This window comes from Podarcis liolepis, assembly GCF_965112155.1.
Source record: "Podarcis liolepis genome assembly, chromosome: 2".
In the NCBI taxonomy this organism is placed as follows: Eukaryota; Metazoa; Chordata; class Lepidosauria; order Squamata; family Lacertidae; genus Podarcis; species Podarcis liolepis.
Window position 1 is genome coordinate 114,066,819 of NC_139555.1, and position 13,114 is coordinate 114,079,932.

The 13,114-nt window shown below is 44.6% G+C and overlaps 1 protein-coding gene across 8 annotated transcripts in view; it reads left to right on the plus strand.

The window, feature by feature from the left end:
• DDR1 (discoidin domain receptor tyrosine kinase 1) overlaps nucleotides 1–12,739 on the plus strand; it is a 116,203-nt gene extending 103,464 nt beyond the window's left edge. For all 8 annotated transcript variants that reach the window (XM_083491427.1, XM_083491430.1, XM_083491431.1 and 5 more), the window contains 2 exons: nucleotides 8,145–8,294; nucleotides 9,173–12,739. In XM_083491427.1, coding sequence (XP_083347553.1) covers nucleotides 8,145–8,294; nucleotides 9,173–9,313 — 291 coding nt within the window. In that variant the 3' untranslated portion in view covers nucleotides 9,314–12,739. The remainder of the gene's footprint in view (nucleotides 1–8,144; nucleotides 8,295–9,172) is intronic.
• Nucleotides 12,740–13,114: the final 375 nt, after the last annotated feature.

Consider the following 13,114-nt stretch of genomic DNA (forward strand, 5'->3'; position numbering starts at 1 on the left):
ACTCCCAATTGTTACTTTCCAATCTCTATCATCTTAGTCCTCTTTTATAGTCTAGCCTTGTATCCCTGTACCCTTTTGCTTCTGGAAACCACAACATTTTAGCATTCATTAAGTTTATAGTAGTCCTTAAGATAGCTTTTAAATTTTTTCCACTCTTCTTCCACCGTCTCTTTTCGTTGGTCACGGATTCTGCCTGTCATCTCGGCCAGTGTCATATAGTCCATCACTTTCATCTGCCATTCTTCCACAGTGGGTAAATCTTGTGTCTTCCAATACTTTGCGATGAGTATTCTTGCTGCTGTTGTGGCATACATAAAAAAAATTCTATCTTTCTTTGTCACCAATTGGCCGACAATGCCCAAGAGAAAGGCCTCTGGTTTTTTAGGAAAGGTACATTTAAGTACCTTTTTCATTTCATTGTAGATCATTTCCCAGAAGGCCTTAATCTTCGGGCATGTCCACCAAAGGTGATAAAAGGTACCTTCAGTCTCTTTACACTTCCAACATTTATTATCGGGCAAATGATAGATTTTTGCCAGCTTGACTGGGGTCATGTACCACCTGTATACCATTTTCATAATGTTTTCCTTTAAGGCATTACATGCCGTAAATTTAATACCGGTGTTCCATAACCATTCCCAGTCAGCTGACATAATGTTATGTCCAACATCCTGAGCCCACTTAATCATAGCCGATTTAACTGTTTCATCCTGTGTGTTCCATTTCAACAGCAAGTTGTACATTCTAGATAAATTCTTAGTATTGGGTTCTAACAGTTCAGTTTCTAATTTTGATTTTTCCACCTGGAAACCGATTTTCCTGTCCTGTTTAAAAAATTCCATTATTTGACGATATTGGAACCAATTTTCTACTTTATGCTTCAATTTCTCCTGACTTTGTAGTTTGAACTTATCTCCATCCTGTTCTAAAATTTCCCAATACTTCGGCCATCCGACCTCCATATTGAGTTTCTTCACTGCTTTAGCCTCCACTGGTGACACCCATCTAGGGGTTTTATTTTCCAATAGATCTTTATATCTTATCCAAACATTAAACAATGCTTTTCTAACAATATGATTTTTAAAGGCACTGTTAACTTTATCATACCAAAGATATGCATGCCAACCAAAAGCATTATTAAAACCTTCCAGATCCAAGATGTCCGTATTCTCGAGGAGCATCCATTCTTTCAGCCAGCAAAAAGCTGCTGCCTCATAGTACAATTTTAGGTCCGGCAGGGCAAAACCCCCTCTTTCTTTAGCATCTGTCAATATCTTAAATTTAATTCGGGGCTTTTTGCCCTGCCAGACAAATTTCGAAATGTCTTTGTGCCACCTCTTAAAACATTCCATCTTGTCAAGAATCTGCAAGGTCTGAAACAAAAATAACATTCTAGGCAATACATTCATTTTAATTACTGCAATTCGGCCTAACATTGACAATTTCAAATTTGACCATATTTCTAGATCTTTTTTAATTTCTGACCAACATTTTTCATAGTTGTCCTTATACAAATTCACATTCTTAGATGTTAAGTAAACCCCTAGGTATTTCACCTTCTTTACCACAGTCAAACCTGTTTCCTCTTGAAATTTCTCCTTTTCCATATCTGTTAAGTTTTTCCCTAAAACTTTAGTTTTTTGCTTGTTCAACTTAAATCCAGCTACCTGGCCAAACTGTTGTATTATTTCTAAAACCTTTTTCGTACTAGTGTTTGGCTCTTGCAAAGTCAATACTAGGTCATCTGCAAACGCTCTTAACTTATAATGTTTAGCTCCGACCTGCACACCTTTGACCTGCTGGTCATTTCTTATCATGTTCAGCAACACCTCCAGAACTGAAATGAAAAGTAATGGGGAAATCGGGCACCCCTGTCGTGTTCCTTTTTCTATCTTAAGTTCCTCAGTCACAACATTGTTTACAATCAGTTTAGCTTTTTGTTCAGAATATATTGCAGCCATACCATTCTCAAAACCCTGGCCTACCCCCATCCCATGAAGATTCTTCCTCATAAAACTCCAAGAAATATTGTCAAAGGCTTTCTCCGTGTCCACAAAAATCAATACTGCTTTAGTGTTTATATTCACCTCTAGCTTTTCCAGAATGTCTATTACATTCCTTACATTGTCTGCCAGGTGTCTTTTAGGGAGAAAACCTGCTTGGTCCTTATGAATCTTCTCCATCAAGACTCTTTTAAATCTTTTTGCCAAAATGTCTGCAAAAATTTTGTAATCCACATTAAGGAGTGATATTGGGCGGTAGTTCTTGAGTTGGGTCTTTTCAGTCTCTGACTTTGGTATGAGTGAAATATATGCCTCTTTCCACGATTCAGGTGCCCTTTTTCCCTCAAGGATCTCATTACAAACTTCTCTTAGTGGTTGAGTCAGCCATTCCTTCAGCGATTTGTAGTATCTGGAAGTCAGTCCATCTGGTCCCGGAGATTTGCCCAGTTGCATATTCTGAATGGCAGCCTCTATCTCTTGTTCTGAGATTCTCTGGTTCAAGTCCATCTTACTTTGATGAGAGATGTTTTGTAATCCATATTTTCCAAGGAATTTGTCTATATCTTCTTCATTTTGCGGGCCTTGAGTGTAGAGTTTTTTGAAATAACTTAAAAAGCAATTTCTAATTTCATTAGGTTTAGATATATTCTTTCCATCCACCTCTAGGCTTGTAACTGTATTTAGTTTCTGCCTTTTCTTCAGTTGCCATGCCAAAAGTTTGCCACATTTATTTGCTGATTCAAAAGTCTTTTGCTTCATTTGCTTTATCTTCCATTCAATCTCTTGGTTCATCAATTCCATATATTGTGTTTGATATAACTTGATCTCTCTTAAAATGTCCTGAGATTTTGGTTTTGTTCTTAATTTTCTCTCTCCTTCCTTTATCATTTCCAAAATCTTCTCTTTTTTCTCATTTTGTTTTTTCCTCTTTATTGAATTTTGTTGAATCAAAAATCCTCTCATAACCGCTTTACTTGCGTCCCAGATCACTCTTTTCTCCACGTCGGTCCTCAAATTTATTTCAAAATAGTCTTTTAGGGTCTTTTGGGCCTTCGTGAGAATCTCCTTATCTCGAAAGAGGGTGTCATTCATTCTCCATCTAAATTGACCAGTTATTGTGAGTTTCATCTCCATCTTCACGGCGTTATGGTCGGAGCAAGTTTTTGGGCAGATTTCCACTTTCTTAATCTTTGGGGCCATTCCACTAGTAACCCAGATTTGATCGATTCTGGTCCAGGTCATCATTGCTTGGGAGAAGAAAGTTCCCTCTCTCTCCAGAGGGTTCCTTGTTCTCCATATGTCTATCAAGTCCATATTTTCTGTCATTTCAAAAAAAGTCTTAGGGAGTCTCCCTTCCTTGCTAACTGTTAGTCTTTGTGCCTTGTCCATGTTGGTGGAGACCACGCCATTCATGTCTCCCATGATTATCATATTGTAATCCAGATAGTCAGTGAGGGTTTCATGGAGTCTCTTAAAGAAGTCAGATTTGCCTTCATTTGGTGCATAAATTCCAACCACTAGAAGTTTTTCTCCTTGTATTTGTATCTCCACTGCCAGATATCTCCCTTGTTCGTCCTTGAATATCATTTTTGGAGCCCATTTCTCCTTCACATATATTACAACTCCTCTCTTCTTAACTTTGTCTGATGAAATAAATTCTTGTCCTAGCCTTTTATTTATAAGTAATCTCCTGTGGGCTCTGGTTATGTGAGTTTCTTGTAGGCATATCAAGTCCAGTTGTTCTCTATTCAATATATGAAATACTTGTCTTCTCTTCAAAGGCCCATTGAGCCCATTACAGTTCCAACTAAGGAATTGCAGAGCCATCTTGCTATTTTCCTGAGGCTCCTCCAACAGCTCCAAGTTGTTGCTCTTCTTCTGATGGTGGTGGTTTTTGTCCATTCGAGAGATTCAGGATATCCAGTGCTCTCCTCTGTTCTGCAAGTACGTCCACAGTCCCCTTCTGTAAGTCCTCCTGGTATCTTGCCAAAAATTTGTCTTTATCTTGAATTGTCTTTATTTTCACCTTCTTTGCCTTGTAGTCAAATGACAGTCCTTGTGGGAATTCCCACCTGAAGCGGATAGAATTTTTCTTTAGCAAAAGAGCTAAGTCCTTGTAGAAGTTTCTTAAGTCCAGAATGTATTTTGGGATGTCTTTGAAGATCTGTACAGCTGAATTTCCGATTTGCAAGGCCTTTTCAAAGTGTAGTCCTAGTATTTTGTCTCTTTCCTCCTTGGATCTGAGTGTGATCAAGCAGTCTCTCGGGGTCTTTCTGTCTTGCTTTTTACCCAATCTAAAGGCAGTCGTAATTTTGAATTCGTCTTCCTCAAGGTCCCAGCAATCCGCAAATTCCCGTGTCAAATATTCCACAAGGTTGTCTCTTTCATTCTCCGGAATCAGTCTTAATTTTAAGTTTCTCTCTTTCCTCTGTAACTCCCACAAGGCCAAAGTTGCATCATGCTCATAGACCTTCTTGGCAATCGGCTCTAATTTCTCCTGTGTCTCTCCCGCAGTGGCTTTGGCATCTTCCGCAATTTGGCGCGTGGTGGCGTTTTCCTCCACCAATTTATTTATAGATTCTGTATTCTGGTTTAATCTTGCTGAAATTTCTGTTAATTTTAGTGTGTTCTCTGAAGTCTGTTTTGTCAAAGACTCCAGAGTTTGGTTTATCTTGAGCAGGGCGTCTGTCACAGCTTCCATAGAGACGGCTGCTCCTTTGTCTTGTCCTGTTGTTCCTGCTGATCCGGCTGTTGCGCCTGAGATTGAGCCTCTTTTCTTTACCTGTTGCTGCTGCAGCTGTTGTTGTTGTTGTTGCTTGGTCTTGGCTCTTGTAACTATCTCTTCTTGTGAGCCACTCATGTCAAGGTCAATTCCCACGGGATTTATTCTCCCTTGGAAAATTCCACTGTCTTAGGCCGTGCCGGACTTTACTTTATCCTCTAGAGGGAGCAAATCAAAATGGCCATAGAGCAAAATTTCCAAATACGAAAACAAAGGAGACTGTCCAAGATGTAAAAAAGGAGATTAACACAGTCAAAGTCAATGTTACTAAAAACTTGTAACTTCAAATTGCCACAGTTGCCCAGTTTATGCTGTTTCTTCTTGTATTATACAGTAGCCAGGCACTGTGGAAACTTTGTATCAAAGTATCACTTCACAGGGAAAAGTCAGTTCAGTGTGCTAAGAAGGCAGACCGTTTCATGCTTTCAGATGGGTGAGACAGCAGAGGTTTTTTACTTCCAATAGATCATGCAGTTATTGATCAAATTCACCTCCCCTCTGCCCTGCTAGCTAGAGGGGAGATCAAAGGTCTAAATGTCCGGTTTAGCTGATCAAAGAGCGGGTTTAAACGGATGCAAGTTTAGAGCTCCGTTGCTTTCGCTTTCATGCAGTCGGGGGGAGGCAGACTTCCTTTGTTTAAATCTCCCCCGTTTTTAGCCCAATTTTTAAAATTTAAAGGGTCCCGATTATTTTTCAGCTCTTACTCACGGGAATTCAGTCCAAATTTTCTTTTCAGGAAGGAATCGGCGCTCTCCGCTTATGGCGACGCGGCTTCACTTCGCAGGCTGGGTAGCGACTCTCAGCACCGCGCTCTCTCCCGATGTCGATCCGTAGCCTTTAAAAAGGCTCTTTCACGGTACCGGGGGGCGCAAAGGTGCCCACCGAGTCTCCTTGTTCTCAGGCTTCAGCGCCTGGGATTTTAGGGGTCCCCCGCTTGCCGTAGCGGGTAAGACCCGAACTTGCGAAGCAGTCCTTCTCCGGAGCTCGGAGCTAGGACCGCCATTAAGCGCTGGCACCGACCGGAAGTGATTATTATTATTATTATTATTATTATTATTATTACTATTATTTATTTACTATTTGTACCCCGTCCATCTGGCTCGGCCTCCCCAGCCACTCTGGGCGGCTTCCAACAAAGATTAAAAATACCTTAAAATAAAATATTTTTTTAAATAAAGCGGGGGTAGGAAGTCTGTGGCCTGCTGGATGTTGCTGGGCTACAACTCCCCCATCGAGATCCGGAGAAAGCCAAAGCTTTTCCCCATTCCTGCTTTGAGGGTTGTCTCATATGCCTTGCCCTTCTCATTTGCCTCGCCTCTGTTAGTTGCCGTTTCCCTGTTCAAAATGGAGTCGCTTTTGGTGGCCGGCGAAAACAACTGAGAGTTTGATATGTTAAAAGACGGGCGGTCTCGCCTGCGCTGTGCATTTAAAGCGATACCACACCCCTTTTAAAAAAGGCACAGCTTCCCTCAAAGTACCCTGGGAACTGCCATTCGTTAAGAAGAGAAGTAGAAGAAGAAGAGTTTGGATTTGATATCCCGCCTTTCACTCCCTTTAAGGAGTCTCCAAGCGGCTAACAATCTCCTTTCCCTTCCTCCCCCACAACAAACACTCTGTGAGGTGAGTGGGGCTGAGAGACTTCAGAGAAGTATGACTGGCCCAAGGTCACCCAGCAGCTGCATGTGGAGGAGCGGAGACACGAACCCGGTTCCCCAGATTACGAGACTACCGCTCTTAACCACTACACCACACTGGCTCTCTCACACTGGTTAAGGGTCTGAGAGCTGTGGTAGGGCTCCTATTTCCCTCAGATAACTTCAATTCTCAGAGTGGTGGTCAGGAGTGAGCTGGTAGTAAACCACACTGTGCAAGTTGGAGTTAAAACTTAATTCTGTTGGAAGCCTGACTCCTCTTCCCCTCACTCCTCCCACCCTCCTGCTCCAACTTCTGCCTCTCTGATTCTGCCACTGGATCTCCCAGCTCACTATTTTTTAATATAATTTTCATTAGGTTTTTAAATTTACATTTCAAAATACCCATTTAAACAACCTTAAATCAGTGACTTCCCTTCTTCTCTTTCCGTGGTTCATTTTGCTTACCATACATCCCTGCATATTTTATATGAACTAAACTGTTCAGTTATCCATCGTTACATCCGTCAAAACTTATTTACACTGTTTAATTTATCTTGATGCTGCCAGCGTTTTTAAATGAACAGAGTTTTCACCATAGCTGCCAACTTCCTCCCTTTTTTAAGGGAACTTCCCTTAGTCTGAATAGCATTCCTCGCAAGAAAAGGGAAAAGTTGACAGCTATGATTTTCACCCATATATCCAGTGAATATTTTCCAGTCTTCTTTAAACGTACATTCTTCTTGTTCTCTTATTCTGTATGTTAAATCTGCAAGCTGCGCATATTCCATCAGTTCAATTTTATTTACTTACTTACTTACTTACACTCTGCCCTTCTGGCTGGCGGCTCCCAGCCAAATATTAAAAACAAAATACAGCATTAAATGCAGCATTAAGTTGCCATTATTCTTTGGTTGGGACCTCGCTCGTTTTCCATTGGGTTAACAAAACACAGGCCGCAGTAGTGGCATACATAAATAGTCTTTTTTGACACCTGGGAATTTCCTTCTGAATTTTACCCAACGAAAAGGACTCTGAGTCCTCCCAGCTCACTATTCCCTGTTCCCTCTTCAACTTCCACCACTTCCTCCTCCCAGTCTCCTCCCTCTGGCCACTCATCGTCGTCCCACCCCCAATCCCCGGGCTCTGAGTCTTCTTTCCTTGGGGGTTCCCCATCTGGTTCCTGCCACCATTCCTTTGCAGTCCAACATGACAGTGGTTTAACAGCCAGTGCCTCTTCCCAGGGAGCTCTGGGAACTGTAGCTCTGCAAGGGGAACAACCCCTCAGCACCTTTAACAAACTACAGTTCCCAGGATCCTTTGCAGGGTGCCATTACTGTTTTAAAGTGGCGCGAGACTGCTTTGACTGTGAAGATGGGACCTAGGTCTTCCAAGTGCTTGAGGTAAAGGGACCCCTGACAATTAAGTCCAGTCGTGAATGACTCTGGGGTTGTGGCACTCATCTTGCTTTATTGGCCGAGGGAGCTGGCGTGCAGCTTCCGGGTCATGTGGCCAGCATGACTAAGCCGCTTCTGGCGAACCAGAGCAGCACACAGAAACGCCGTTTATCTTTCTGCCGGAGCGGTACCTATTTATCTACTTGCACTGGTGCGCCCAGTGCTTGAGGATGAAGGCAGAAAGTGAGGGATGAACAGGATGGGGATTGCCAGGACCACCAAGAAGTAAATATGGCCTCTGTTATTCACCTTCCTGCTCTGTTTCCCTCAGGGCAAGTTCACCACAGCCAGCGACGTCTGGGCGTTTGGCGTCACACTTTGGGAGGTGCTTATGCTGTGCCAGGAGCAGCCCTACAGCCAGCTCACCGACGAAGCCGTCATTGAGAATGCCGGCGAGTTCTTCCGGCACCAGGGCAAACAGGTAACAACAACCGGGGAGCCTGGATGGAGGCGATGACTTCTCCAGGAATCTGTGCCGCTGGGGTGGGTGGAAGGCAGATCAGGAGCTATGAGAAGATTTCTGGGTGATCTGCAATAAGATCTGGGTTCCTCAACATGGCACCTATGAGCACAATAGCACTCTCAGACACACAACCCTTGGCACCTGCCCCTCCATTATTATTATTATTATTTTAACTTGATGGGTTTGGGTGTTTCCATTGTTTGATTCGGAGGTTACATGAATATTTTTGGGGTCTCTGTTTTCTTTTGTGTTACCTTTTTTTTTGAGAGCGTGCATTCTGAGCATTGCCAGTTTTCTTTCAGTAAAACGGGTTATTTTCTTTCATAGCAGCAGTTTATTAGATTTTCAAATGAGCCCCTGGGCTCCAAAAGGGTTTGGGGGTTTCACTTGCAATGGATCACCAAGGATTTCTGACTCCCGGTTGTTTAGCCATAGCAACAACGACGACACCAGCGAAAGCTTTCTGAACTTCCTTCTGCATGACGCTTGGGGGTAGAACCACGAATGTTCTTTTTGTGTGTGACAGGATGTGGGGATATCTTCATGCTAGCCACATGCACAGCCCTGGTCCTGTTATTTGCATGTTCCTGAGTATGTGCTTAGAAGCTCCCATCTCTTGATCCTGTAAACCTCCCCCCCCCCCCCCAGTCACTAGACCTTCCCTTATAATCCAGAGCTCCTTTTCTCAATCCACTGGGGCCCTCCCCCAAATTGGACTCTTCCCATGGGCCCAATTTCTTGCCCCCCAACCTGCCCCTCCAATTCTCCGAGCTCCTCCCATTCCTCCTGGTCCCATGACTTGCCTTCTAACCCTCCCTTTCGCCCTCCCTCCCCAGGTTTATCTCTCTCGTCCACCTGCCTGCCCGCTGGCTGTCTACGAGATGATGCTGAGGTGCTGGGCGCGAGAGGCTAAGGACCGCCCCTCTTTCCAACATCTGCACCGCTTCCTGGCTGAAGATGCCCTCAATATGGTGTGAACCGGATTGGTGCCAGTCAGCGGAGATTATGTTTAAGGACTCGGGTTGCACCACAGAGACTGCTGAGGGAGGAGGCAGGATGTAGCTCCAGAGGGCCTCTGGCTCTGGGGTGCCTGCGGGGGGCATCTTGTCTGCCCATCCTTGACTCAGCCTTGGTTGGTCCACCCATTGCTTTCCATCCACTCCTCAACATGACATTCTCTCTTTCTCTTTCTCTCTCTCTCTCTCTCTCTCTCTCTCTCTCTCTCTCTCTCTCTCTCCCTCCCTGTCTCCCCAATTGCTCCATCACTCTCTTCTGTTAATCTTTAACCGTCTCTATAACATCTCATGATTCAGCACTGCCATACATTTCCAACACATTTCCCCTTCTCTGTTTTCAGGCCTACCTATTCCACATACATACCCAATTCTCTTCTCATCCTGGTCCCTCTTACTGTCTAATGCAATTCTACTTTGATTCAATCAATCTGCCTGAATCTGAACAAACTTCTCCAGTACCCACATGTTGACTGTGTTTCCACTGCATCCATTTCATCCGCAGACCTTTTCTGTTATTCCCCTGTATATCCAGGTTCTCAAAGTGTGAGTTGAGCCTCCCACTAAGGCAGCAGGGGTTGTTGTTGTTGTTGTCTGCTAGAAGGCCCTCCCTAACCTCATTTTATCAACGTTGCGCCAGGTTACAACAAGTCTTCTGATTGGCCAAGGAGACAGAATGCTCATCCACTCGCTTCCATCTGGGCAGTTCTATGCTAGGTTCAGTGTCCCTGCAGCTAGGGCAGATGGCTAAGTGTATGAACTTGGAAGACCTGGATTCAGATCTTACCACAGCCATAAATTCACTAGGTGGCCTTAATTAACCCTGTTCCCTCAGCTATGGCCCCTCAGCTGCAGTATCAAGGGTGTGTATGTGTAATGACATCTCCCTACTTTACAGGGTTCCTGTAACCATTATTGACATAAAGCTATGTAGGACACTTCTGAACACCCCCCCCCCCAAAAAAAAAACTAAGAATGAATTCCATGCTGAACTTCATTCTGTTGGGCCAATGTGACAGTGCTGTGATTATCAAGGATTTTCGGTGGAGCCGCACCTCTTCCGCCAAGGACCATGAAACACCAGGATCCCGCTGGTGTAGGTCACAGAGCGAGGTTTAGGAGCCTCAGGCAGGTGTAACCTTCCCCACCTGACCAGCTAGGATATGGGCAACTTTACAGACCTCTAGCTGTGGATCCTCATTGACTCTCTCTGTCTCTGTGTGTAGGTGACTGTCCCTCAATACAGCCCATCATGCCAGATGGATTAGGAAGAGATGTGCCTACGTTCTAATACGTTCTCCCGTGTGTGTGTGTGTGTGTGTGATTTCAGGAGGGGCTGGAGAAGCCATGTCCAAAATCCCGTTTTTGGTGCAGAAGCTTGGTGGATGCTCCCATCCTCAGATATTTGCACATAGCAGTAGGCAGACAACCGCATGCAAGGGTCTCTTAGAATTGTGGAATTATGAGTTTTTTCTGCTGCAATACGGGGATCTTTTGCGCAACTTGGGGCTCAAACCCACGACCCTGAAATTTAGAGTCTCATGCTCTTCTGACTGTGCATATTCCAGCTGTCTTGGGAGCAAATGGTTAGTGTTAGTTAGGGGGAGCCTGGAGGGGGAAACAAAAAGTTCCCCCCCATCGCCACAACCTTGCTTTATGGAGGCTCAATATTTTACCCTTTGAGAACTTGCTCTCTGTTCTCTTTCCCGCCCATCCATACTCTTTCCCCAGAGAGTGTGACTCTCTTACCTGCCATCCCTTCCTGAGAAAGTTGGGGGTGGGCAACTCCACACTTGGGGGGGCTACATTTCTGCCTTTGAGTTTCATTCACAACTGGACTGACACTGGCTGAACCAATAAGGACCCTTTGTTCTGAGCACACTGGGATTAACTGAGCACTGGATGTTTGGAGAGGCTGGAAGAAATGATTTCGAGGGTACTTTGCTAATCCATTGTAGCTGGGAGAACCCAGTACTAGCTGCTCTGTAGGGGTAAGTGGGGTGGGAGCGGGGGGGGGGTACCTCTTGGCAGGAGACCAGGCTGGCAAGATCTGGTGAGGCTTTGGGCTGGGTACAATCATGGCCCGACCTCAAAAAGGGAATTGACCCAGGGTTTCCAAAAGGGCCGGTTTTCTGTTCTCCCTTAGCCACGTGCCACAGATCCAAGCCATGCCCGGCTCTCCTCTCTCCTGAATTCGTTTCCCCTTCCTTTCCTGGAGACTTGAGGTGACGTGATTGTAGATACTGTACTGCACGAAGCAGTGGCGAAGGGACGCACTTTTCCAAAGCAAGCAGAGGTGCTGGGGGAATCGATCCATTCCCCCCTCCCTTTCTCTCTGCGATTCCATTGTGGAGACTCCCCCGAGAACGTAGCCTGAAACTCAGCACCACGGTCGTGCTCAGCGGCAGTGGGATCTGTCCGCAAAGAAGCCTGTGCTTTGATCTGTGCTAGATCAGGGGGTATCTCTACACAGGAAGCTCCTCTTAACAGGTAACCCATGCAATAAGCTTTGCCGGTGCCAATGCCCCGTTTAGTGGGAAGGAGAGGGAAATAATGTTTTTTCTTCCTCCCAGTGTTGTTGGGTTTCCCAATTAAAGTTAAAAGTAGCATTTTCCGTCGACTAAGAGCGGATCCGTTTCATCAAGCGTCTTTCAAAATTTAAAGCTTTTTGAGTAGATAGTTGCAGAGAGCATTTATAAGTTAGGGGGGTGGCAGATTATCAAAGCAGTAACCAAGAGAATACAAAGATGGCAGTGAAATCTACCAAGCACCGTCCTTCAGAATCAATGCCGGGGCAGTGCAAGCCAACGTCTGTTCACTCAACGTTCCACTTAGTTCACTGGGGCAAACGCCCAGGTCCATTTGCAGTGGGTTTGCAGCATAAGCCCCATCCCATTGTTTTCAATGGGATATATACACCACAATCCTAAAATGTTCAATCAGGAAGGAAGTCCCAGTAAGTTGAAGGGGTTTTTCTTTCAAGTGAGCGCACATAGGATTGCAGCCTTAGTCATGACTTGCTTCTGCTTAACGAGGACAAACTAATTTTTTTAATTACGTATTTTCAATGGTGTGAAACGACTCATCATAACTAGATGTATATTTCTATTTCAAGAAATTTCAGGGGCGCGTTATGCCCGCCGTTACTTCTCTGATTTGTTGCCTCTACGCAATCTTGTCGAATGCCTTTTTGTGTGTGCGTTTCCCTGGGGAATACTTGTAGCTGTTTGCGTCTTCTTTGTACTGTGCATCAGGATGTGTATATATTTGAAAAGCAGGAGAAAAAGACAGAATTTTTACACTAATATATAGATGTTTGGGGGTGGTTTTTTTTTTTTTTAGTCCTTTCCATTTATGTGGTGAATAAAGCGCTTTGCATTTTGTACAGTCCTTTTGTCAGAGTTTGTCTTTGAATCAGGGTGGGGTCGAGGGAGGGGAATGTGGTGGGAAGAGTGGCGCAAGCGTGGCCTATCATGAGGCAATGAAGAGTGGCAGTACTTTGGCCACTGTGCCCTCTCACTTATGATGGGCCATCGCTCAGAACATCCAGCTTGCATGGTTCAATCCTTAGCAATTCCAGAGAAGGCTGGAAAGGGCCACTATCTGAACCTCTGGAGAGCTGCTAGTCAGAGTCAAGGAAGGCAGCTTCCTAGTGCCATCTCAAAGGCACCGTTATTATGTCCAGTGCCACAGCAGCAAGGCAGGGGTGAAGGACGAAATGATGAATGAATTGAAATGCAGTATTTGATAGACCAACCACGTCAA